Here is a 26,739-nt window from a genome sequence, read left to right on the forward strand (position 1 = left end):
ATTTCATTAACTAAATTGTATATTGTTTTTATGAAAGCCTGTTTAGCTATACATGCCAACTTAGAGCACATATTGTGAAAACTAGCAAATCTCTCACCTTATAAAAATCAGCCCCCTGAGACCAATGAAGCATGATGTATATATTCTAAGAGGGTACATCATTTTAGATAAAAGAAACTGTAATATAATGTAAGCCTCAATAAGAACATTACACAAAAAAATCTTAAAACTTTTGATGAGTCATGCTTGATTTTTAAAAATGATTGCCTAGGCCAGGCGCCTGTAATCCTAGCACTTTGGAAGGCCAAGGTGGGGAGATCACTTGAGGTCAGGAGTTCAAGACCAGCCTGGCCAACATGGTGAAACCCCCATCTCTACTGAAAATACAAAATTAGCCGGGTGCGGTGGCAGGTGCCTGTAATCTCAGCTACTTGGGAGGCTGAGGCAGGAGAATCACTTGAACCCAGGAGGTGGAAGTTGCAGTGAGCTGAGATGGCGCCACTGCACTCCAGCCTGAGCAACAGAGCAAGACTCCATCTCGAAAAAAAAAAAAAAAAAAAAAATTGCCTAAATACCATTCCCTCCATGGAAGAAATCACCGCTTTACACAAAAGAACTAGAAAGGGACAAGCCTTTAGGGTCCATGACATAATCTAATCTATAATAAAAATCTTTTTAGAGTTGATTTCTATTACTTATAACCAAAAGACCATAAAAGAAAACAATATTTACATTTGAACTCTACAAAACAATCTGAGAGCACCTCAGGATTTTATCTATATTAGATGTAAATAATGTGTTATTTTACATATCTTATACAGGTGACATGGGAAACAACAGCATATCATCCAGCTAATGATAAATTATTATTACACTTTTTTTGGGGTTTTTTTTTTTGTTTGTTTGAGACAGAGTCTCATTCTGTCGCTCAGGTTGGAGTGCAGTGGCAAGATCTTGACTCACTGTGAGCTCTGCCTCCCAGGTTCACACCATCCTCCTGCCTCAGCCTCCAGAGTAGCTGGGACTACAGGTGCCCACCATCGCGCCCGGCTAATTTTTTTGTATTTTTAGTAGAGATGGGGTTTCACCATGTTAGCCAGGATGGTCTCGATCTCCTGACCTTGTGATCCGCCTGCCTTGGCCTCCCAAAGTGCTGGGATTACAGGCGTGAGCTACCACGGCCGCCGCATTATTATACTTTCTAACTTAAGTAAGTGTACTAATTATTAGTCTAATACCTAATACTCCACAAAAGTCAACTGGATAAATCTTTCATATAAAGTATTTTGTTGCATCCGCTGCAGTGTCTAACATTTTTTTAAAAAATTAACTATTTTGCATCATTATCTTATTTCCTTTTCAAAAAATTCTTGTGTATTTAAGCTACAAAAGTTTCATGGGAGAGCTACAAATTAGTTAACAAAGAGGTTAAATGTCCCGATATTAACTATTTTCTGGAAAACTTTCATAGAAGGTTTACCTTTCCTGGTCCCAGTCTGGGCCCTGGCATTGGGGGTGGTGGAGGGAGAAAAGAGTTCCATGGAGCAGATTTGGGCTTGATGTTATCTGATTTATTTCCAGGAGACCTGGAGTTCTCACTTTCATCTGTTGAAACTTGGCTTTCATTTTCATTCTTTAAAAAGAAAAAATATGCAGGTTTTTGTTATAAGGGTGTCATTAAGAAAAAATTAATGCCTCAGTGGATCAAACTGACAACTGTGTATACTGTTTAACAGTTTCTCATCTAGTCTCTGCTTCCAGAAATTGAATTTTTTTTTTGTATCCTTACCTCTTGAGCATTCTGTTCTATATTATTAGCTACTTCAGAGATTGGGGAAAGTAGATCAGACAGATTTTGCTCCTCTCTATTTCCATATCCAGTGTAAACCACAACACAGGTTTCTCTCTTAAAATCAATTGAAACAATGGTAGCTGGGTAAATGCAACCGTCTTCTGACCAAATGGCAGAACATTTGTCCCCAACTTTCCACTACAAAAGAAATCAAAGATACATACATGCACACATTTCTTTTGAAGAGGGCAAACTATTATCTTGTTTTGATCAGTGGGGAGGTGAAGGATGGAGGGTAGAGATTAGGAAAGCAAAATGATGTAATGAGAAAGGCTTGGGGTCTAAATATATAAATCTGAATTCCAACTCTCTCACTTTTATAATCCTGGACAAGTTTCTGAATCTCTTTGAGTCTTAGTTTCCCCATCTTATTAGATGGCTATAATATAAACCACCTCCCATATTTGTTGTGAATAGCAGGAGGGAGATAAAATGCATATGGTGCCCAGCACTCTGGACTGGCCTAGAGTAAGTGCTTATCAACTGTTAGCTCTCTTCCCCCTTGGTAATGATGAAACTAAAGTTGGCTCAAAAGACACCAAAATATTCAGCTTTCAGGACTACTGTTTTTAACTACCAGAAATAATCTACCTAGACTTCTGGGTTCCTTGGAATTAACAGTTTTAGGGTTTTTGAAGAAAAAGGGGAAAAAAAAATCTATCTCTCAGCTTAAGATGTAAAACACTGCCAATTCAGCTTACGGCTCTTGGGTACTCCTTCCAAACGGCACCTTCTCCCTGCCTTCCATTCACAAATGGAACACATGTCCTGATTTTAGCATTTATCATTCCCATCTAATTCTTTATACTTTCATGACTAACATGCATGTTCCTAAATAACAGAAAATTTAATAGTTGCTTTTGAAGTTGTATAATTATATGTCAACAGAAACACTGTACTAATCACTTAGGTTAAAGACATTTTACACTATTAAATATGGACTAACGAGACATCCTTTGAAGTTAAATCTCAATATTTTAAAATAACCTGTTGTAAGGAAGCTGCAGTATTCTTCTTTTGGCTTTTATTCTTCTTAGCAGGTTTTCTTTTAGGTGTGGTTTTCGGTTTACCTGAAGTTTCACAAATGTCACCATTCTTTAGAGCATGCTATGAAAACAGGAATAAAAATGTACATGTTACAGGGTGGTGCACAGAATAAAAGTCATGACATAACCCAGTTACTACTATAAGCTAGTCTCAAGGCTCTGTCACTTCAGAAAGCATCTATTTCCTCTTTTGACCACCCCCTACACTATAAAAACTGCTCTTAAAGGCATCATACATCTGATTATCAACTCTAAAGACCCTTTTAATCAAATCGCCTTGCTCTCAACCTCTCTGTTACATTAGACCCTGTTAATTACGATATTCATGGCCCTTTGGATGTCATAGCAATGTAGGGCCCCAATGGTTTTATTACTTCTGATCAAGCCTTAGGTTTAGGCATTCCCAATAAGAGCTGGCCATCCTTCTTAAGGACATCTATTTTTTTTTAATTTTTTTTTATTTTTTACACAGAGTATCACTCTGTCACTGGGCTGGAGTGCAGTTGCACTGATCTCAGCTCACTGCAACCTCCACCTCCCAGGTTCAAGTGATTCTCCTGCCTCAGCCTCCCGAGTAGCTGGGATTATAGGCGTGCACCACCGTGCCCAGCTAATTTTTGTATTTTTAGTAAAGACGCGGTTTCACCATGTGGGCCAGGCTGGTCTTGAACTCCTGATCTCGTGATTTGCTTGCCTCAGCCTCCCAAAGTGCTGGGATTACAGATGTGAGCCACTGTGCCCGGCCAAGGCCATCTATTCTTATTACTTTAGTTGCAACAGTCTGCAAACACACTTCTGAAGCTATTAATCCAGCTCTGACTTTTCTCAATCTAACATTTCCAATGATTAATTTCGCATCTTAATTCATACCTCAAACTCAACCTCAACTTAATTCAAATTCAATCTCAACTTAATTCATACTCAAACTCACTACTAAAACTATCGTTTTCCCAAATCAGTTCTTTTCCTCCTTTACTCAGATTACTTCTCCCTGCAATATCACCAACCCATCCCACATTGAGCCCCATTTCAATCTCTATTTTATAGAACTCTCTTGGTAATTCTTCTTTAGTTGACTTCTAGTTTCGGTGTATACTGGAAAGCACATTTAAATATCGAGGCCGGGTGCAGTGGTTCTTGCCAGTAATCCCAGCGCTTTGGGAGGTCAAGGCGGAGGGATCTTTTGAGCTCAGTAGTTCCAGGCCAGCGTGGGCAAAAGGGTGAGACTGCATCTCTACAAAGAATACAAAAATGAGCTGGGTGTGGTGGCACACACCTGTGGTCCCAACTACTCAGGAAGCTGAGGTAGGAGGATTGTTTGAGCTCATGAGTTAAAGGCTCCAATGAGGCATGATCACGCCACGACACTCCAGCCTGGGTGACAGGGCAAGACCCCATCTCAAAAAAAAAAAAAAAAAAAAAAATCTAGAAATCAGTTACAAAGGTGACATAGAGGTCTGATCCTTAGCTCATGTCACAAGAGTAACTATGAGAAAGACATGAATTCTGTATGCTTGGTGCTGTTTATACACTGTATGAGTATATGCTCTGTTTGCTCAAGGTAGTCTGGACTATTGATGACCCATATTTAGTGCTCAGTAAGACTAAACATCTCAGAGAGTGGAGAAGGTGATGATGTTGGCCAACTGTATAAGTGTCTTGTTTGAGACACAAAACCATACTACATTTCCTAAAAGAACTGTATATTCCTACCCAATAGGAACACTTGAATTGATACCCAACTTATAGGATTTGGGATTAGAGCAATTTAATATATGAAAAGCACACAGAGCACTGTCAGCATGCTACAAGTATTAATTGCTGTACTAATGCTATTTATCTTCATCATTATTTTACTAAATGCTTGTTAAATGTTTAAAATTATAATTCAGATTGTCCTTTTCCTATTAATCTCAATTAGAGGACTTCTATAGTTTGATACAATGTAAAAATACTAAAAGGAATACATTTTCTGTTCATTTTCTGAGATGGAGTGTCACTCTATCGCCCAGGCTGGAGTGCAGTGGTGCAATCTTGGCTCATTGCAACCTCTGCCTCCCAGGTTCAAGCGATTCTCCTGCCTCAGTGTCCCAAGCAGCTGGGATTACAGGCACGTGCCACCACGCTTGGCTAATTTTTGTATTTTTAGTAAAGACGGGGTTTCACCATGTTGGCCAGGCTGGTCTCAAACTCCTGACCTCAGGTGATCCACCCACCTCAGACTCTCAAAGTGCTGGGATTACAGGAGTGAGCCACCATACCCAGCCAGGAATAAATGTTTTAAATTTTATTTAAATTGCCTCCACAAAGAGGATGACATATATAGGCTATCAACTTCTAAAGGAAGATATCACCTGATTTAACTAACTTATATTACCATCTAATCTTCAAAATGAAAACTGAATAACATGTACTTTAACACTTCATTGTATCTTATCAATTCCTTTCCACATGAATAACGAGAAAATAAGAAAACGACTAAGCAAGCATTTCACACCTTAAACGAAGCCACAGCTTTATCATATGCTTTTATCAATGCTGTATCATCCCAAATGTCAGAATCATCGCTCTGGAATGGGAAAGAAATAAAAACAACTCATGTTCAGATAGGTTTAATCAGAAAATGTATCTTAGTACCAAGAGTCATCTTAATCCACATATAACAAAATTACACTGAAAACGAGTATTTAAAATACTAAATAAAGCCACAGGAAACTTACCTGCTTAGAGGTTACGTGACTTTACTCCAAAAGCTAGACATAGGTAAATGTTCTAAGAATGAATGCCATAAAGTGAACGCCCCTACAATTTAATTCCTATCCACATACCATGAGTAGATTTGTTCAAGGCCAGCTACATTTATTTCAATTAAGATCAGATAAAACTTGACTTCATCTAGACTATGGGAAGGCTGTTCTGACCTCAGAACCTATGATCCAAAGAACATTTTTTCTTTTGAAATTATAATGTTTCCAGATTATAAGGATACAAATTGTTAACAGTGACTAAACAATTTTCATTTTATTATTATTATTATTTTACTTCCATTTCCCTTTCCTGCCATTTCCTGGTACCAATTTTCTTTCTTTCCTTTTCTTTTCCTTCCTTTTGTTTCTTTCTTCTTTCTCTCCCTCCTTCCTTTCTTCCTTCCTTCACTTCTCTTTCTCTCTTTTTTTCTCCCCTCAAATTCCTGTGTTCAAATGACCCTCCCACCTCAGCCCACTGAGTAGTTGAGAATATAGGTCCATGCCACCATGCCTGGCTAGTTTTTAAAATTTTTTGTAGAGATGGGGTCTCGCCATCTTAGCCAAGCTGGTCTCGAACTCCTAGGCTCAAGCGATCCTCCAGCCTCGCTCGGCCTCCCAAGTGTGGGAATTACAGGCATGAGCCACCGCACCTGGAAATATTTTTGCCCAGACATGGTGGCTCATGCCTGTAATCCCAGCTACTTGGGAGGCTAAGGCAGCAGAATTACATGAGCCCAGTTGTTGGAGGCTGCAGTAAGCTATGATCATCCCATTGCCCTCTAGCCTGAGTGACAGAGCAAGACACTGTCTAACAACAACAACAATAACAAAATAATAATAATAATAATAATTTTTTAGCACTATCTACTGGCACTGTGCAAGTCACTGAGGGATATATAGAAACATGGTACTCTCCAGTTATTATCTAACTAGGGATTTAAGACTATCACACAAGACAAAACAAAAAACAATATAAAACAAATCTTAAACATCAAAATGTGAAATACAAACAGTATTTTAATTAAAAAGGAAAGAAATTAATGTATACTGAAAGATCATATGGAGGAAACCGGCCTAAGAAATAAAAACCACTCACGCCTGTAATTCCAGCATTTTGGGTGGCTGAGGTGGGTGGATCATGAGGTCAGGAGTTTGAGACCAGCCTGGCCAACATGGTGAAACCCTGTCTCTACTAAAAATACAAAAATTAGCTGGACATAGCAGCACATGCCTGTAATCCCAGCTACTTGGGAGGCTGAGGCAGGAGAATCACTTGAACCTGGGAGGCGGAGGTTGCAGTGAGCCAAGATTGTGCCACTGCACTCCAGCCTGAGAGACATAGCGAGACTCTGTCTCAAAAAACAAACAAAACAAAACAAAACAAAACAAAAACAGGATTTAGGCCGGGCATGGTGGCTTGTAATCCCAGCATTTTGGGAGGCCAAGGCAGGTGAATTGCTTGAGTCCAGGACTCCCAGACCAGCCTAGGCAACAGGGTAAGAACCTTGTGTCTACTAAAAATACAAAAATTTTGGCCGGGCGTGGTGGCTCATGCCTATAATTCCGGCACTTTGGGAGGCCAAGGAGGGCAGATCAAGAGGTCAGGAGTTCGAGACCAGCATGGCCAACAAGGTGAAACCCCATCTCTACTAAAACTACAAAAATTAGCTGGCACAGTGGCAGGCACCTATAATCCTAGGTGCTTGGGAGGCTGAGGCAGGAGAATTGCTTGAACCCGGGTGGCAGAGATTGCAGTGGGCTGAGATTGTGTCACTGCATTCCAGCCTGGGCGACAGAGTGAGACTCTGTCACAAAAACAAACAAACAAAAAAAACAAATTTAGCTGGGCATGGTGGCACATGCCTATAGTCCCAGCTACCTGTAGGGGCTGAGGCGAGAGGGTCACTTGAGCCCAGGAAGTTGAGGATGCAGGAAGGGGAGATGGCGCCGCCGCACTCCAGCCTGGGTAACAAATTGAGACCTTGTCTGGAAAAAAAAAAAAAAACCAAAAGAAAAAAAACCCAATAGGATTTCCATAGGTAGACAAAATAGAACACATTCCAAGTAACAGCATGAACAACAACAACAAAAAAGGCATGGAAGCAAAAATAAAACACACTAGCTATAAGAATTTACTTACGTGAGGTAACTAAAGTAGTCAATTTATAGAATTAGAAAGAATGGGCCAGGCGCGGTGGCTCAAGCCTGTAATCCTAGCACTTTGGGAGGCCGAGGCGGGTGGATCACAAGGTCAGGGGTTCGAGACCATCCTGGCCAACATAGTGAAACTCTGTCTCTACTAAAAATACAAAAAAATTAGCAGGGCATGGTGGCGGGCGCCTGTAGTCCCAGCTACTTGGGAGGCTGAGGCAGGAGAACGGCGTGAACCCGGGAGGCGGAGCTTGCAGTGAGCCGAGATGGTGCCACTGCACTCCAGCCTGGGGGACAGAGCCAGACTCTGTCTCAAAAAAAAAAAAAAAAAAGAAAGAATGGGTCAGGCGCAGTGGCTCACGCCTATAATCCCAGCACTTTGGGAGGCTGAGGTGGGTGGATCACCTGAGGTCAGGAGTTCGAGACCAGCTTCAAAATGGAGAAACCCCATCTCTACTAAAAATACAAAATTAGCTGGGTGTGGTGGTGCATGCCTGTAATCCCAGCTACTCGGGAGGCTGAGGTAGAACTGCTTGAACCTGGGAGGCAGAGGTTGTGGTGAGCCAAGATCGCGCCATTGCACTCCAGCCTGGGCAACAAGAGCGAAACTCCGTCTCAAAAAAAAAAAAAAAAAAAAAAATGACTACCAAGGGCTAAGTGTAAGGAGAAATGGGGATTTGCTAATGGGTAGAGTTTCAGGTTGCAAGACGAAAAAGTTCCAAAGATCTGTTGCGCAACAACATGAACATACTTAATGTTACTGAACTATATACTTAAAAACGGCTAAAATGACAAATTTTTTTACTTCAATAAAAAATAAAACACATTGTATGAGGGATTAGTGAGACAAGTGCAAATAGAATCCAATTTATACTATCGGGTAGAGTTGGATTTGGTATTCTAGAGAGTATTTTGGATTTGGTACAGTATTAGTCAATGAATTCCAAAAAAGTTTGTTATAAAATTCACTGAGTTGTAATATTACTTTTTGTCATTTTCCTGTTTTGTTTTGTTTTCTCTTGAGACAAGAGTCTCGCTATGCCACCCACGCTGGAGTGCAGTGGCACGATCTCAGCTCACTGCAACCTCCGCCGCCCAGGTTCAAGTGATTCTCCTGCCTCAGTCTCTCAAGTAGCTGGGATTACAGGCGCCCACCATCAAGCTGGGCTAATTTTTGTATTTTTAGTAGACATGGGCTTTCATCATCTTGGCAAAACTGGTCTCAAACTCCTGACCTCAAGTGATCCTCCCACCTCAGCCTCCCAAAGTGCTGGGATTACAGGCATGAGCCACTGCACCCAGCCTTGTCATTTTCCTGTTAATCTCCATTATATAGAGATAAATGTATTCCAATATAAAATGTCAATCTTGCTGTATGATAAAAAGTACTTAATAATCCCAGCCTGGGCAACATGGCAAAACCCCATCTGTACAAAAAGTACAAAAATTAGCTGGGTGTGGTGGTTCACATCTGTAGTTCCAGCTACTCAGAAGGCTAAGGTGGGAGGACCGCTTGAACCAGGGAAGAGGAGATTGCAGTGAGTGGAGATCAGAGATCGTGCCACTGCACTCCAGCCAGGGTGACAGAGTGAGACCCTGTGTCAAAATTTAAAAAAAGTACTTAAAATCATTAAGTCACTTTGCAGGTAACAAAAGTAACCACAAAGAGGTTAACTGACTTAAGGTTACATTCCCACTTGGAAGGGAAGATGTTCCTTGGAGATTTGGCAAAAGGAATAAAAACAGGCTGGGTCCAGTGGCTCACACCTGTAATCTCTGTCTCCAAAGAAAAAAAGAGGGGGGTGGGCGGGGGGAGGCTGGGCACGGCGGCTCATGCCTGTAATCCTAGCACTTTGGGATGCAGAGGTGGGTGGATCACTTGAGATCAGGAGTTTGAGACCAGCCTGCCAATGTGGCAAAACCCCGTCTCTATTAAAAATACAAAACTTAGCCGGGCATGGTGGGACACACCTGTAGTCCCACATACTTGGAAGGCTGAGGCAGGAGAACTGCTGGAACCCAGGAGGCAGAGGTTGCAATGAGCCAAGATCACACCACTGCACTCCAGCCTAAGTGACAGAATGAGACTCCATCTCAAAAAAAAAAAGGAAGCAAACAGTAGAAAATGAAGGGTGGTCCTGAAGAAATAAATACAAAATCAGGGACACTGATATCAATAGAAGAGTGCAGTCTTAAAGCAAGATACATAGACAGATGGCAACTCAAACTCCTCATATCTCAACTGTTATTGCCAGACCAGGAAACAAGTAATTCCAAAACGAACAGAAAACAAAGCGACAGAAGAAAAGGTAACACTGATTACAAGGTACCCAAGGACAAATATATCTGACTGAAAATCTAGGGAGCACCAAAGCAAAGCCATGAAAAAGAACCAAGGGAATGAAAATAAATAAAGAGCAAAATGGTTGATAAGTTGGCAAACAGTATTTATTTAACGTATGTATAAATGGGGTCCCTGAAGAATAAAAACAAAACAAACAATCTTCCTGGTGGTCTAGTGGTTAGGAATTTAAAAAAAAGAAAAATTCCTAGGGATGGGAGGAAGAACCCCCTCCCATCCTCAGAGCCTCTAAGCAAAAAGACTAAGTTACAAGATAAAGAAAATCAGTTATCATTAGACTTTCTCATAGAAATTTATGGGGAAAAGGTATGAGCCAAGAATTTTACATGCAGCCTAGCTGTCCTTGAAGTAGCAAGACTAAGAAAAGTTTAAAATGTAGAAGAATACTGTACTCACTAGCCTTTCCAGGGTAATCTATTGAAAATAAGCTTCACCCAACCAAGATACGACCAGGGAAACTTGGGTTTTAAAAATAAAAGAACTGGCCAGGCATGGTGGCTCCCGCCTGTAATCCCAGCACTTTGGGAGGCCGAGGTGGGTGGATCACCTGAGGTCAGGAGTTTGAGACCAGCCTGATCAACATGAGGAAACCCTGTCTCTACTAAAAATACAAAATTAGCTGGGCGTGGTGGAACATGCCTGTAATCTCAGCTACTCTGGAGGCTGAGGCAGAAGAACTGCTTGAACCTGGGAGGTGGAGGTTGTGGTGAGCCGAGATCGCGCCACTGCACTCCAGCCTGGGCAACAAGAGCGAAACTCCGCCTCAAAAAAACCCCAAAAAACATAAAACAGAATTGTTAGCATCAAATATATTTAATTGTGGATCTAAGAGAAAAGTAGTACATTAAATTGAAAAGCTGATTCTAAAATTTATACGGAAATACTAAGGACAAAAATAAACTAAAGCTGGACAATTTACATTATCTAACTTTAAGATTGTAAACCAGAAGTATCTGAGACAGGTTTCAATCAATTTAGAAAGTTTCTTTTGCCAAGGTTAAAGACGCACCTATGACACAGCCTCAGGAGGTCCTGATGACATGTCCCCAAGGTGGCGGGTTACAGCTTTGTTTTATACATTTTAGGGAGACATGAGGCATCAATCAATATATGTAAGATGTACATGAGTTCTGTCAGGAAAGGCGGGACAACTCAAAGTGGGGGTAGGGAGGTTTCTAGGTCATAGGAAGATTTAAAGATTTTCTAATTGGCAACTAGTTGAAAGAGTTATTATCAACAGAAAGGAATGTTTGGGTTACCAAAAGGGGTTGTGGAGACCAAGGTTTTATCATGCAGATGAAGCTACCAGGTAGCAGGCTTCAGAGAGGGTAGGTTGTAAATGTTTCTTCTCAGACTTTAAGTGTCTGTTCTATCAGTAATTCCAAAAGGGAGGAGGGTGTGATGAGACATGTCCAACCCCCCCTTCCAATCATGGCTTGAACTAGTATTTCAGGTTAATTTTGGAATGCCCTTGGCTGAGAGGATGGGTCCATTCAGTTGGTTGTGCAGGGGGGGGGCCTATAATTTTATTTTTGGTTTACAAGACATACTCTGAAGCAATAGTAATTAAAAGTGTAGTACTGACATTAATATAGACTAATAGACAACATAACAGAATTGAGAGTCAGAAATAGTCCTGTGATATATATGATTGATTTTAACTAAAGTTACAAATGTGGTTTAATAGAGAAAACATAGTAGTTTCAAGAAATGGTGGTAAAACTATTGGAAATCCTTATGCAAAAACAAACCAAATTTCCACCTACATTGAGCCATATATAAGAATTAACACAAAATGGATTACAGACCTAAGTGTAAAACTAAAACTCTAAACTGTATAAAAAAAAAACAAGAGAAAAATCTGTGATCATGGATTGCCTATAACAAAAGAACAAACTGAAATGCCCTTGTTGCCTGGGGTGGCACCCGAAGTTCTTGGTCTCACGCCGAGGAAATCAAGGACGCTGACACACCAAGGGTGTGAGGCTAGAGCAGAAGTTTAATAGGCAAAAGAAAGAGAATAGCTCCCTCCTACAGAGAGGGGTCCTGAAAAGAGTTGCCATTCCACAGTGAAATGCAAGCATTTTTATAAATGAGCTAATGGGAAGGGGGTATCTTATCTACATTAGGGTGCTCCAACCCCCACGTAACGTCCCCGGGCATAAAAGATGGAGGCCGCAGAGCTCTCTGTCTTCCCTTCCGCTTCGGCTCTCCCTCGGACTCCTCCAATAAAGATCTCTTGACTGCAACCAGTGTGGCGTGGTCTTAGTCTGAGCCTACAGAGCCACTCTTTCATTGGTGCCGTGACTCGGATTGGGACTCCCTGCCTTTGGTGGGACCCCAATCCCTCTCAGGCTCAGACCAGGCCCCGGTCAGTCTTCGCCCATTTTCCTGTTCGCTGAGCTCTTCCCCCACCACCGGCCTCATCTCGGTAAGTTTTCCCCTCCCGGGCCTACCTCTCAGGCAAATCGCCAGACGGTAGCCACTCCCGTGACAAACACATTTTGCCAGACGCCCCTACGGCAGTGGTAGGCCCCATCATTCACTTCCGCCTCGGCCTGCAGGGAACGGAATTTTCTCCCTCTCCTCCTCGCGTCTCCGGCCTGGGTCCCTTCCCTTTCTCGCTCCGAAAATCCTGGTACCAGGTGGCCCATGGTCCTTGGCCATAGTCGGCCCCTTAGTCCTTCCGCTTTGGTGACGACCAAACCGGAAGCTCTGAGTTACATCGCAGTGTTTGGCTATTAGGGGACGCCCTACTTAGCCCTCACTGCATATCCTCTCGTAGCCCCACAATAGGAGGCTCCGCATCCCTGCCGGCTGACTCTCCCCTACAGTGCCTCTTAAATAATCTGTCAGCCCTAGGCCTAGCAATTGACCTCAAACCAAAACGCCTACATACCCCTTAAATAACCAAAATAAATGGCCCACTTATAGGCCTCTGGATATTGTGAGCAAACAGGAAAATGGGAAGAGATCCCCTATGTCCACGGCCCCCCATGTAAACCTCAACCTTCCCCTTCCTCCGCAACCTCTCCAGCTCCCTCCCCTCCGCCGCTCAGCCCTCCCACCACTCGTTCGAGATCACACCTTTCCGTCCTCGCCCCTCTTAGAGAAGCTGCAAGGGCAGAAGGCATTGTTCGTGTCCATGTTCCCTTCTCTGTGGCTAACTTACAAACGCTTAGGCTCTTACACTTCTAACTCCGCCTCTTACATCAAAATTTCTCTAACACCCTCCTTCTCAAGAAGCGCAGGCAGGTCTAGGAGCAAGCCCGCACTTATGCAGACCAAGTTGACCAGACTACCCCCAGCCCTACCCACAGCGGCGCAGGCCGTCCCCGAGCAAGACCCCAACTGGGATTACAACTCCCCAAATGGCGTTGCTGCTCGAGACCACTTCGCCACCTGCCTAGCAACTGGCCTCCGCAGGGCAGCCCAAAAGGCAGTCAACTTTGAAAAACTTCACGAAATCGTACAAGAGAAACATGAAAACCCCTCCGTCTTTCTCGACCGCCTTACACAGGCCTTTCAACAATACACTAACATAGACCCAGAAGCCCCCGATGGCAGGCAGCTTCTCATGTCCCATTTTTTCGCGCAAAGCTTCCCAGACATTGGAGCCAAATTAAAGAAGCTAGACAGAGGCCCCTTCACCCCGCAGACCGAGATTTTGGCCACCACGTTCAAGGTGTACCATAACCGTGATGAGCAGGCAAGGAGGCAAAAGTGTCAAATGCTGGCTCAAGCTCTCCGAGCCCCTACTCGGCCAGCTATAGACACTGGCGACCGTAAGCCACTATTTGCCCACCATCAGCCCCCTGGGCCCTGCTTCAAGTGAGGCAAAGAAGGGCACTGGGTTCATGAGTGCCCTAATCCCAGGCCTCCACACAAGCCATGTCCAAAATGCCACCAGCTTGGTCACTGGGCCGTCAACTGCCCCAACTCCCAGAGCGGGGTTGGGCCAGACCCTAGCCCCGCCTCCGATCTCTTAGGACTGGCCATTGATGATTGACGGGGCCCTGGGACTCTTCCCCCGACGCACACTATCACCGCACAGGAGCCCAGGGTGCCTCTCACGGTAGATGGGCGCCTTGTAACTTTCCTTCTCAACACTGGAGCTACCTTCTCGGTTTTGCGGGAATTTTGGGGCGCTGTCTCCACCTCTGGCCCTCCCATAGTCGGGGTAGGAGGCCAGACCATACGTCCAACGACTACCCCGCCTTTATCATGTTTTTTCTCAGGCCACCTCTTTTCCCATAAGTTATTCACCACACCTGAGTTAAACTTTGGATATCCCCTGAGGAACCTGCAGGATCATCAGCTTAGGAATCCCAAGACACCTGCGAACCATTGAAGGACTTGCACCTCCTATTTCGGAAAGAAACATCCCAGACTAAAAAGGCTCCTACCACTGATCCTGAGGGACGACCGCTTCCTCCTTAAAAAAGATAAGTGAAAGAACTCAGACTAGATAAAATGATCTCGTTTTCCAGAGCACCCTCTTTAACTTCCTATTTGCTCTTTGCCTATGTATCCCTCCTACTTCCTTGGATACCTCATACAACCACCCCTCCCCTTTCACTAGCTCCTAATTACCTCTACAAGACTCTCAACTTAACTCACACTCTGTTAAACCAGTCCAATCCTTCCCTGGCAAATGACTGTTGGCTGTGTATCTCTCTATCAACCTCTGGCTATGTTGCCACTCCCATTCCCGCAAAAAACTGGGTCTTCACCAACTTGGCCTACCACCCTCGTTATGAAAGAAAAGACCCTTTCCAACTTCTAAACATGCAATCATTAGCCGACTTCCCCATATCTGATAGGACCAAAGATACCGTAACAGGACGTGCAACCCAACTTTTACGTTCTTACATTTCCAACCTCACCTATTACACAAGCAATGAAAAGCCCATACACGGCCCTGTAACCACAAATACTATTTTAACTTTCCAAGCCCCTTTATGTATCCAACGCAACCTGTCATCTGGCCTGCCTCTAGGACACCTACCACCTCATCAGTGTAATTACCCCCTACAACTTCAAGCCCCAATTGATCATAGTAACTTTCGAGTCACCCAAACAGCTCCATTCAAACAGCTTGTCCGCTTCTCTGGGCCCCCCAAAATCATCACCTCCTCCCTGCTCTACAAACAGTCCAGGTTCTGTGATGGCAGACATACTCCCTGCATGACCATTAACCCCTGGACTCCCTGCAGCAGCACCCGCCCCCACCACTAGTGAGTGCCTTCTCATCCCCTCTTTCAATCGCTCTCTCGAATGGCTCCTAGTAGATACAAAACTTTTTTTCTCCAATGGGAAAACAAAACACAGGGAGCCACTCAGTTTGCTCCCAACACCCCTTTCCAGCCGCTCACTGGAGCTACCTTAGCAAGTACTCTAGGAGTATGGGAAAATGAAAACAACAAACTCCCACACCTTTTTAACATACATAAGGAGTTCTGTCTACCCAGCCAAGGCATATTCTTCTTATATGGAATGTCGACCTATATCTGCCTCCCCACTAACTGGACAGGCACCTGCACCTTAGTCTTTCTAAGCCCCCACATTAACATTGCCCCGGGAAATCAGACCTCAAAGCTCAAGTCCGTCAGTGGAGAGCCATACAACTAATACCCCTACTTATAGGGTTAGGAATGGCCACTGCTACAGGAACCAGAAGAGCTGGTTTATCAACTTCATTATCCTACTACCACACACTCTCAAAGGATTTCTCAGACAGTTTACAAGAAATAAAGAAATCTATGCTTACTCTACAATCCCAAATAGACTCTTTAGCAGCAGTGACTCTCCAAAATCGCTGAGGCCTAGACCTCCTCACTGCTGAGAAAGGAGGACTCTGCACCTTCTTAGGGGAAGAGTGTTGTTTTTACACTAACCAGTCAGGGATAGTACGAGATGCTGCCCGGCGTTTACAGGAAAAAGCTTCTGAGATCAGACAATGCATCTCAAATTCTTATACCCACCTCTGGAGTTGGGCAACATGGCTTCTTCCCTTTCTAGGTCCCGTGGCAGCCATCTTGCTGTTACTTGCCTTTGGGCCCTGCATTTGTAACCTTCTTGTCAGATTCATGCGGCAGCAGATTTCCTCCATTTCTAACCAAACTTCTAACCAGCTTCTCATTAGACAGTACCAGCTTTTAGCCACCGAAGAGGATTAGCCACCAAAAGGATGTCACAGACTTCAGCAGCCAAGCCACGCAGACCCCAGACAACCCGCTTCATGCAGCTTCTCCAGACCCTCCACCACGACTCCTGGCTCATCCCTAACCCCTCCCTACCCTTCGGTTGGCCCTCAGCCCTAGATGACTTATACCTTCAAGGAACCTTCATGGATTTCAAGGCCGAAGAAGTCTTCATATACAGCGCCCTACTACTTAGCCTCCTGCTCCTGCTGTGCCCCTGCAGTCCTCCCATACCCCTCCCCCACGACGCCCCCGTTCAGCAGGAAGTAGCCAGACGAACGGCAACGCCCATCTCCCCACTTCTTAAGAAACAAAAAAGGGAGGAATGTTAGGTAACAGGAGCACCCTAATGGCGCTGGTTCCGGGTTCTTCTTCCTCCCCAACACAGGCCCGCCAAAAAGGAGCCAACCAGAGGTCACGCCTTCCCGCCTCCGCCTAGGCCCAGCCCCTCAGCCAACCAGCAACCCCCACGTAACGTCCCCGGGCATAAAAGACGGAGGCCGCAGAGCTCTCTGTCTTCCCTTCCGCTTCGGCTCTCCCTTGGATTCCTCCAATAAAGATCTCTTGACTGCAACCGGTGTGGCGTGGTCTTAAGTCTGAGCCTACAGAGCTACTCTTTCAATCTACATAGGGAGCAAAAAAACCAATTAGGACCAGGTGTGCCATCTGCATAGCGCGTGAATCTCTGGCAGCCCCCACTCTAACCTTTTATTATGCAGGCAGGTCCTTGGCCTGAGCTACTCCACATTGCTTATCTCTTTCCTATTGTGCATGTGCTAAATAAGGGGAGGTGGAGCCACCATGGTGGACGTGCCTGGCCCCAGGTACCCCTTTCACTCCATGCAGCTGCAGGCATCCCCAACAACCCACAACAAGCTTCCAGCTTCCTTATCTGAGTATGTACTAAGGTCCACTGTGTTTACTGGGACCCACCGTACCTATGTGAAGCTTGCTGACTACCCAGGAAGCTCCCCCTCTGTGCCAGAGCTGCTTCCTTACCCATGTTTACAGCCCAATCTTCCAGGCTGCTCCTTGTTAGAAGAGAAGTGATTTCTTGGGCTGCTTTTTGTTAGAAGGGAAGTTCTACCAAGGACTCTGTCTAACTATCGGCCTACCTAATCTCTTTTTCCCTCCTCTCTCAAAACCATCAAAGAAAAAACTGAAAAATTAGATTTCAGCAAAATTAAGATTTTCTGTTATTAAAAAGACGTTGTTAACAAAATGAAAAACCAAAGTGTAAACCGGGAGAAAATACATGCAAGTTACCTATCTGATAAAGATATTGCACCCAGCAAACATGAAGAACTCTCAAACCGCAACAACAAAAAAATTCAATTAAAAGATGGGTAAGTTGGCGGGGTGCAGTGGCTCATACTTGCAATCCCAATCTTTGGGAGGCTGAGGTAGGAAGATTGCTTGAGCTCAGGAGTTCACGACAAGCCCAGCAACATAGTGAGACCTCGTTTCTACAAAATTTTAAAAACTTAGCCAGGCATGGTGGTGCGTGCTCGTAATTTTAGCTACTCAGAAGGCTGAGACAAGAAGACTGAGCGCAGGAGGTGGAGGCTGCAGTAGGCTGTGTGATTGCACCACTGCACAGCAGCCTGGGTGACAGAGTGAGACACTGTCTCAAAAAAAAAAACAAAAACAAAAAACAACCCAAATGATTTGAACAGACACTTCACCAGAGAAGATATATGGATGGCAAATAAACTCATGAAATGATCAACAGCAGCACTGGTCATTAGGAAATGCTAATTAAAATCACGAGAAGCCACTATATCTATTATAATGCCTAAAATTAAAAAGACTGACCATACTAAGTGTTTGCAGGGACACTGAGCAAATGGAACTTTCATACATTGCTGGTCAAAATGTAAAATGGGGGAGCTGTTCTGAACCTATTCTAGTTGTGGTGGCTGTCCAACTTTTGAATTGTTCTTTGCTCAATTAATCTCTGTTATATTAAAAAGTAAAATGGTACAACCACCACTTTGAGGAAGAGTTTGACAGCTCCTTAAAGACTTAAAATACATCTACCCTGAGACCTAAGTATTCACTCAAGAAAAATGTATGTCTATACAAAGTCTTTTTTAAAATTGTTTTATAGAAAATTTTTAATTTTAAAATAAAAATAGACAGGGGTTTCACCATGTTTCCCAGGCTGGTCTCAAACTCCTGGGCTCAAGCGATCTGCCAGCCTTGGCTATACGAAATCTTATACACTAATATTCATAGTGGCTCTACTTGTTAACAGTCCCAAACTGGAAAAAACCCAAATGTTCACAAGCAAGCGAATGAATACAGTATAGTATATACATGCAATTGGATACTACTCAGCAATAAAATGGATGAAAATCAAAATAGCTATGATAAGTAAAAGAAACATGACAAAAAAGGTACTGTATCATTCCACGTTTATAAAATTCTTAAAAATGCAGGCTAATCTATGGTGACAGAAAGTAGATCAGTGGTTGTCTGGGGACAGGACAAGGAGGCATGAGAAGGATCACAAAACAGCAATCCAACTGAGGCCACCATGCTATAAGGAAATCCAAACCAGCGCACGCATTGAAACCACATAAAGAAATCTTCATGAGACTACATGAAAAAAAGAGATAGCCTGCCAATCCCTAGCTGCTCAGTCCCCAGCTACTGTAGCTCTAGCAACTATGTAGGTGCAACCACGAGACAGCCGCACGAAAACTGCCCAGCAAGGCCCTCACAAATTCCTGACCCACAGAAACGATGAGAGATAATAAAATGTTCTTTGTTGTTTCAAGCCACTAAGTTTTGGCAGATTCGTTACACAGCAACGGCAGTCAGAACAGACCATCAGGACTGTCTTTATATCTGATTCTCAGTCATTTCCAGTAGCTCAGATTTCTCAAATTATTCCCAACACCCTGCCATCTTCTACCTTCTCCTACCACTTCCTGAAACTTCCACTGTGCTCCCTTGAGTAATTAATAAAATCCTACTCTTTAACCTCTGAATCATCCCTTCATTTCCTGCTCTAAGTAAAATCTAGCTCCTTGAGGATGCCTTTTCCTTTTGCAGCCATCTCAAATGATAGATGTTTCCTCTTTTCTCCTCCACATTCTTCGTATCACTGTACCTATTGGAGACGTGGGGAAGAAATCTTCCCTGCTCCGGCCGGCGCAGTGGCTCACGCCTGTAATCCCAGCGCTTTGGGAGGCCGAGGCCGGCGGATCACGAAGTCAGGAGATCGAGACCATCCTGGCTAACACGGTGAAACCCCGTCTCTACTAAAAATACAAAAAACAATTAGCTGGGCGTGGTGGCGGGAGCCTGTAGTCCCAGCTACTCGGGAGGCTGAGGGAGGAGAATGGCGTGAACCCAGGAGGCGGAGCTTGCAGTAAGCCGAGATCGCGCCACTGCACTCCAGCCTGGGCGACGGAGCCAGACTCCGTCTCAAAAAAAAAAAAATCTTCCCTGTTCCTTACTTGCACTTCCAGATTATTCTCCTCCATTCCCCTCTCAAAATTCCCAGCCTTGAAAATCCTAACAAAAAGTAGCCGGGCATGGTGGTCAGCACCTGCAGTTCCAGCTACTTGAGAGGCTGAAGTGGGAGAATCCCTTGAGCTTGGGAGGAGGTTGCAGTGAGCCCTGATCGTGCCACTGCACTCCCACCTGGGCAACAAAAAGAGGCCCTGTCTCGGGGCGGGGGGAAGAAAGAAGGAAAATCTTGTCACCAGACTTACAGTCTATTATCGTTTCCTATTGCAGTCATCTACAGCCTCCCGAGTCACTCTTCCTCATTCCTTAATGTTTACGTCGCAGTTCTCTCTCCAACACTACTCTTGTCATAATTTTTGGTGACTTAAATATCCATGTAGATGATCTCTTCAATTACCCTGTATTTACAGGTATCTAAACTCCTCTCCACCACAATCTTGTACATCCCCTGATGTGGTGTAGCTCTGTGTTCCTACCCAAATCTCATGCTGAATTGTGATCCCCAGTGTTGGAGGTGGGCATGGTAGGAGGCTACTGGATCATGGGGGTGATTTCTACTGATTTAGCACCATCCCCAAGTGCTGTTTCCTGATAAGAGTTCTCACAAGATCTGGTTGTTTTAAAGTATGCAGCACTTCCCCCTTCTCTCTCTCTCCTGCTGGCCATGTGAAGACTGTGCTTGTTTCCCCTTCACCTTCCACCATGACTGTAAAGTTTCCTTAGGCCTCCACAAGAGAAGCCTGTACAGGCAGCAGAACTGTGAGCTGATTAAACCTCTTATCTTTATAAATACCTGGTCTCAGGTATGTGTTTGTAGCACTGTGAGAATGAACTGATACATCCCCAAATCTCAGCTACTCACTCACTTCAACTGTATTTATTTATTATAACCAATAACCACAACCTCTCCATAAATGCAGTTTCAAGAATCCCACTCTCTTAACCATCACCTTCTAGGCTCTGCAACTTACTCCTACTAGTGGTTTAATGGGGACAATCATTCCACTTCATTAGGACTGCCAATATATTGATCGTCCCAGTTTTTTTTTTTTTTTTTGAGACAGTCTCATTCTGTCGCCCAGGCTGGAGTACAGTGGCATGATCTCGGGTCACTGTAAACTCCACATCCCGGGTTCAAGCGATTTTCCTGCGTCAGCCTCCCTAGTAGCTGGGACTACAGGCACCTGCCACCATGCCCAGCTAATTTTTTTTTCCAAGGCAAGTCTTGCTCTGTCGCCCAGGCTGGAGTGCAGTGGCGCGATCTCGGCTCACTGCAAGCCTCGCCTCCCATGTTCAACTGATTCTCCTGCCTCAGCCTCCCAAGTAGGTGGGATGATGAGCACGCGCCACCACGCCCAGCTGATTTTTGTATTCTTTATTTTTATTTTATTTTTTTTTAAAGACAGAGTTTTGCCCTTGTTGCCCAGGCTGGAGTGCAATGGCGTGATCTCGGCTCTCTGCAACCTCTGCCTCCCAGGTTCAAGCAATTTTTCTGCCTCAGCCTCCCGAGTAGCTGGGATTACAGACACGTGCCACCACGCCTGGCTAATTTTTGTATTTTTAGTAGAGACAAGGTTTCACCATATTGGCCAGGCTGGTCTCGAACTCCTGACCTTGGGATCTGCCCACCTCGGCCTCCCAAAGTGCTGGGATCACAGGAGTGAGCCACAGCACCCGGCCGATCCTCCCACTTTTTAAACTGTCTCTCAGGGTCTTAAAATCCTCACTTCCTTTCTTTTCTTTTTTTTTTTTTGAGGTGAAGTCTCACTATATCATCCAGGCTGGAGTACAGTGGCATGATCTTGGCTCACTGCAACCTCCACCTCCTGGGTCCAAGGGATACTCCTGCCACAGCCTCTTGAGTAGCTGGGATTACAGGCACCCACCACCATGCCTGGCTAATTTTTCTGTATTTTTATTAGAGATGGAGTTTTGCCATGTTGGCCAGGCTGGTCTCAAACTCCTGACCTCAGGTAATGCACCCACCTCAGTCTCCCAAAGTGCTGGGATTACAGGCGTGAGCCACCGTGCCTGGCTTCTCACTTCCTTTCTTAGCCAGCTTAAATTCCGTGGTCAATCATTAAGATAACTCCTTTGTACTTCTCCCCCTCACTTCTTCATATCCACATGGTAAAACTACAACTGTATTAATTTCAACTCTCCATTTACTCTGTGGGTGCCCTCATACACAATCCTGCTGTCTGCTCTCCTCTCCTTCAACTCATGACCACGAATCTCAAGCAGGCCCTTTATGTTGCCTAGCAATATTTCCACTAAACTTCCCTAGTCCAACCCTTGCCCACTCTTCTAAAGAACTATCTACTTCCCATCTTCTCTTTCCTCTCCCATCCTAGCTCCTAGCTGATAACCTCGCTTCTTTCACTAAGAGAACAACAGTAAGAATCAACAGAACTTTCAAAATCTCCTGCCATCCTATCTGCCCATTCACATATCATAGATGTGTAACTATATAGCTGTCACCAAAAGAACCGCTAATGTTTCCAACAAAGGCCAAATCCATCCCTTCTTACCTACTTTAGGACATTGCTCTAGCAATTCTCTTCTTTCCGACATCAACTTTCCCATTCTTATCTTTCCTATCAATCTACAAACATGCTGAAACATGTTGCTCCTATCTTAGTGCAGTGGCTCACACCAGTAATCCCAGTACTTTGGGAGGCAGAGGTGGGAGGATAGCTTGAGCCCAGGAATCCACGGCTGTAGTGATTCATGATTGCGCCACTGGCACCCCAGCAGCCTGGGCAACAGAGCAAGACCCTCCTCTCTTAAAACCACACACACACAATTAAAATTCCTCTTAACTCACTTCCCCCTCCATTTATTGCCCAATTTCTCTACCCTCCATTTATAATAAAATTTCGTGGTGGCTCACTCCTTTAGTCCCAGCTACTCCAAAGGCTGAAGCAGGAGGGTCGCTTGAGGCCAAGAGATCAATGCTGCAATGAGCTAGGATCACACCACTGTACTCCAGCCTGGGCCACAGGGAGCGAACTTGTCTCTAAAAAAATTCTTTTTAAATAAAATTCCTTGAAATAGGTCTACCGATGTTTTTGTTTATTTTTTATTTATTTATTATTTTTTTTTTTTGAGACGGAGTCTTGCTCTATCGCCCAGGCTGGAGTGCAGTGGCACGATCTCGGCTCACTGCAAGCTCCGCCTCCCGGGTTCATGACAGTCTCCTGCCTCAGCCTCCCCACAGGCGCCCGTCACCACGCCCGGCTAATTTTTGTATTTGTAATAGAGACAGGGTTTCATTGTGTTAGCCAGGATGGTCTCGATATCCTGACCTTGTGATCCGCCCGCCTCGGCCTCCCACAGTGCTGGGGTTACAGGCTTCAGCCACCGCGCCCGGCCGTTTATTTTAAGACAGGCTCTGGCTCTGTCGCCCAGGCTGGAGTGCAGAGGCGCAATCACAGATCACTGCAGCCCCCACCTCCCTGAGCCTTCCAAGGCCTGAACCTTCCAAGTAGCTGGGACCACAGGCGCGCACCACAACACCCGTCTAATTTTTGCAGACTCGGAGTCACACTATGTTGCCTAGGCTGGTCAAATGTTGCCTCGGATTTCTCTTCTCCCACTCTCCAACTCACTCCAGTCAAATTCACCCCTACCATGCTATGCCCAAGACTGAACTCCTGAGAAGCCTGCTCTACTGGCAATCTTCTTTTTCCCATCTCAGTAAAAAGCAACTTTATCTTTTCAACTATTCAGGATAACCTCCGTTATCGAATCTATCTGAAAAACCTGTTGCCTCCGATTTCAAAATATATCCAGAATCCAAATACTTACACTCTGTTAATAACATCTTGATCTAAAGTTCAGATCATCTTAACAGACTTCTAAGTGGTTCCCCTGCTTCACCCTGGCCTAATGCCCTCACCTCCCCCACACCAGCCAGAGAGGGGTGAACAAAATAAGCTACTGCCAAGTCGCGGCAGGGCCTCCACTCAACGCCATCAGGGAGCCCAAACTGCTCGAGGAAAGAGCTTGCGGATGTGGTTCGCAAGGAACGGAGTGGGAAAAGACGTAGAAAAATGCGGACCACAACTCCAGTGAGCGGATCGACTTGATGCTGTCCCGCGGCTGGGGAAGGAGTCGGGCCGGAAGAAGGGTGCTGCGAGCGCATATAGGGAGACTGCGCTGGCTGCGACCTCACCTGGCCTGTGCCGCGCCGGAACAGCACGGAATCCTCCTGCTCCGGGACGCCGCCACCATTACCGCCGCTGCTCATCGCCATAGCAAACCTGAGGGTGCGCAGCGTGGGGCCCCTTCCCTTCTTAGAGTGACGACTTCCGCCGCCCGGGGCTTCTGGGAGCGGAACAGCACGGTGGCCTGGAGGACCGGTTGCAGTAACTTCGCCCGCTTTCTACGAGTGGTTATCGCTCTCCCACATTTGTGGCGTGTATTTTTCATTTCTCTCAATCCTTTCATTTCACTGTGTTATCTTTCCTTTCCTTTTTTTTTTTTTGTTTGTTTGTTTTGAGACAGAGCCTCGCCCTGTCACTCAGGCTGGAGTGCAGCGGCGCGATCTCGGCTCACTGCAGCCTCGACTTCTTGGGCTCAAGTGATCCTCCCACCTCAGCCTCCCCAGTAGCTAAGACTATAGGCCTGCGACCACGCCCAGCTATTTTTTGTATTTAGTAGAGACAGGGTTTCGGCATGTTGCTTAGGCTGGTCTCGAACTCCAGTGTGTGTGTGTGTGTGTGTTTGTGTGTGTGTGTGTGTGTGTAGATATCCCCCCCCATTGGAAAAGTAAATGGTAAGCTCCTACTGGGTTAAAACCTGCTTGATCTATATAAAGACAAACAAGGAAAGACAAACATGGGGGCAGGAAGGAAGGCAGATCCTTAAACACTAGAAGACATTTGATCCCCCAACCTTATTTGTTGGTTGTTTTGAGACGGAGTTTCGCTCTGTCGCCAGAGTGCAGTGGTGCCATCTCGGCTTATTGCAGCCTCGACCTCCCGAGCTCAAGCAATCCTCCCGCCTCAACCTCCCAGGTAGCTAGGACCACAGGGGCGCGCCACCACACCCGGCTAGTTTCTGTATGTTTTGTAGAGGCTGCGTTTGGAGCATATTGTGTAGGCTGGTCTCGAACTCCTGAGCTCGATATTCCGCCCGCCTCTGGCATCCTAAAATGCTAGGATTACAGGTGTGAGCCACCTCGCCCAGCCTCCACTATTATTATTTTTTTTTTTTTTGAGACAGAGTATTGCTGTGTCACCCAAGCTGGAATGCAGTGGTGCGATCTCAGCTCACTGCAACCTCCGCCTCCCGGGTTCAAGCAATTCTCCTGCCTCAGCCCCCCGAGTAGCTGGGATTACAGGCGCCCGCCACCACACCCGGATAATTTTTGTATTTTTAGTAAAGACGGGGTTTCACCATGTTGGCCAGGCTGGTCTTGAACTCTTGACCTCGTAATCCGACCGCCTCGGCCTCCCAAAGTGCTGGGATTACAGGTGTGAGCCACCGCACCTGGCCTCAAGCATCTAGGGTTGCTAAATGGCTTACATGTACATAGTATATATATATATTTAAGTCCACCAAAGGAACTTTGAGCGCTTCCGCCAAAATACCCTTGGCTTCTATATAGTATACAAGAAATATCTGTGGAGGAAGGGGAGAATGGGATGATGTTGACCAAGTGTACAAGAATGGTAACTATGTAGAGGTAATATGTGGAATGTAATCATTTCACAATGTATATCTAAACATCAAATTGTACACCTTAAATATATACAATTTTTAGGGGTCTGGCACAGTGGCTCACGCCTATAATCCCAGCACTTTGGGAGGCCAAGGTGGGTGGATCACTTGAGGTCAGGAGTTTGAGACCAGCCTGGCCAACATGGTGAAACCCCGTTTCTACTAAAAATACAAAAATTAGCCGGGTATGGTGGTGCAGGTCTGTAATGACAGCTGCTTGGGAGGCTGAGGCAGGAGAATCTCTTGAATCCGGGAGGCGGAGGTTGCAGTAAGCCAAGATCACGCCACTGCACTCCAGCCTGAGTGACAGAGTGTGACTCCATCTCAAACAAATACATATATACAATTTTTATATGTCGAAAAAGTTAAATTGTCACAAGACAAAAAAAAATTTTAAATCTCATTTCAGGAGAGTAATGTGCCAAAGGTACATTTCACACATAAACATGAAAACCCAATTATCACAGTCATGAACTATGAAAGGATCAAGATAATTTAAGTCAAAAAGGCCAGGCACGGTGGCTCACACCTGTAATCCCAGCACTTGGGGAGGCTGAGACGGGCAGATCACTTGACGTCAGGAGTTTGAGACCAGCCTGGCCAACATAGTGAAACCCCATCTCTAATAAAAACACAAAAATTAGCCAGGTATGATGGCACCTACGTGTAATCCTAGGTACTCAGGAGGCTGAGGCAGGATAATTGTTTGAACCCAGAAGGCGGAGGTTGCAGTGAGCTGGGATCGCGCCACTGCACTCCAGCCTGGATGACAGAGTGAGGCTCTGTCTCAGGAAAAAAGTAAAAAAAAAGTGTTTTTATAAAGCTTGCTTAGATTTTTCTCAATCATAAAAATTCTCACAATTGCATTTGATGTCAAAATTTAAACAAATTACATGGACATATTCCATGATGGTTAAAAAAAGAAATTTAAACAAAATATAGAACCAGGTTTCTTTTTGTTTGTTTTTTAAATTTTTTCTTTTTGACACAGAGTCTCGCTCTGCCGCCCAGGCTGGAGTGCAGTGGCTCACTGCAACCTCTGCCTCCCAGGTTCAAGTGATTCTCCTGTCTCAGCTTCCCGAGTACCTGGGATTACAGGCGTGTGCCACCATGCCCAGCTAATTTTTGTATTTTTAGTAGAGACGGGGTTTCGCCATGTTGGTCAGGTTGG

General features: G+C 44.9%; 1 protein-coding gene and 1 pseudogene across 2 annotated transcripts in view; both read right to left on the minus strand.

Moving 5' to 3' along the window:
- SMN1 (survival of motor neuron 1, telomeric) overlaps positions 1-24,261 on the minus strand; it is a 32,057-nt gene extending 7,796 nt beyond the window's left edge. For both annotated transcript variants that reach the window (XR_004026805.1, XM_003266038.2), the window contains exons 1-5: positions 24,019-24,261; positions 5,396-5,467; positions 2,840-2,959; positions 1,790-1,990; positions 1,481-1,633 (exon numbers count right to left, since the gene is read on the minus strand). Coding sequence is in view for 1 of the 2 variants with exons in the window: in XM_003266038.2 (XP_003266086.1) it covers positions 1,481-1,633; positions 1,790-1,990; positions 2,840-2,959; positions 5,396-5,467; positions 24,019-24,099 (627 nt within the window). In the remaining variant the exon portion in view is untranslated. The remainder of the gene's footprint in view (positions 1-1,480; positions 1,634-1,789; positions 1,991-2,839; positions 2,960-5,395; positions 5,468-24,018) is intronic.
- A 1,710-nt stretch (positions 24,262-25,971) lies between these two features.
- On the minus strand, positions 25,972-26,054 carry LOC115831384 (annotated as a pseudogene).
- Positions 26,055-26,739: the final 685 nt, after the last annotated feature.

Source organism: Nomascus leucogenys, chromosome 18 (genome assembly GCF_006542625.1).
Source record: "Nomascus leucogenys isolate Asia chromosome 18, Asia_NLE_v1, whole genome shotgun sequence".
NCBI lineage: Eukaryota > Metazoa > Chordata > Mammalia > Primates > Hylobatidae > Nomascus > Nomascus leucogenys.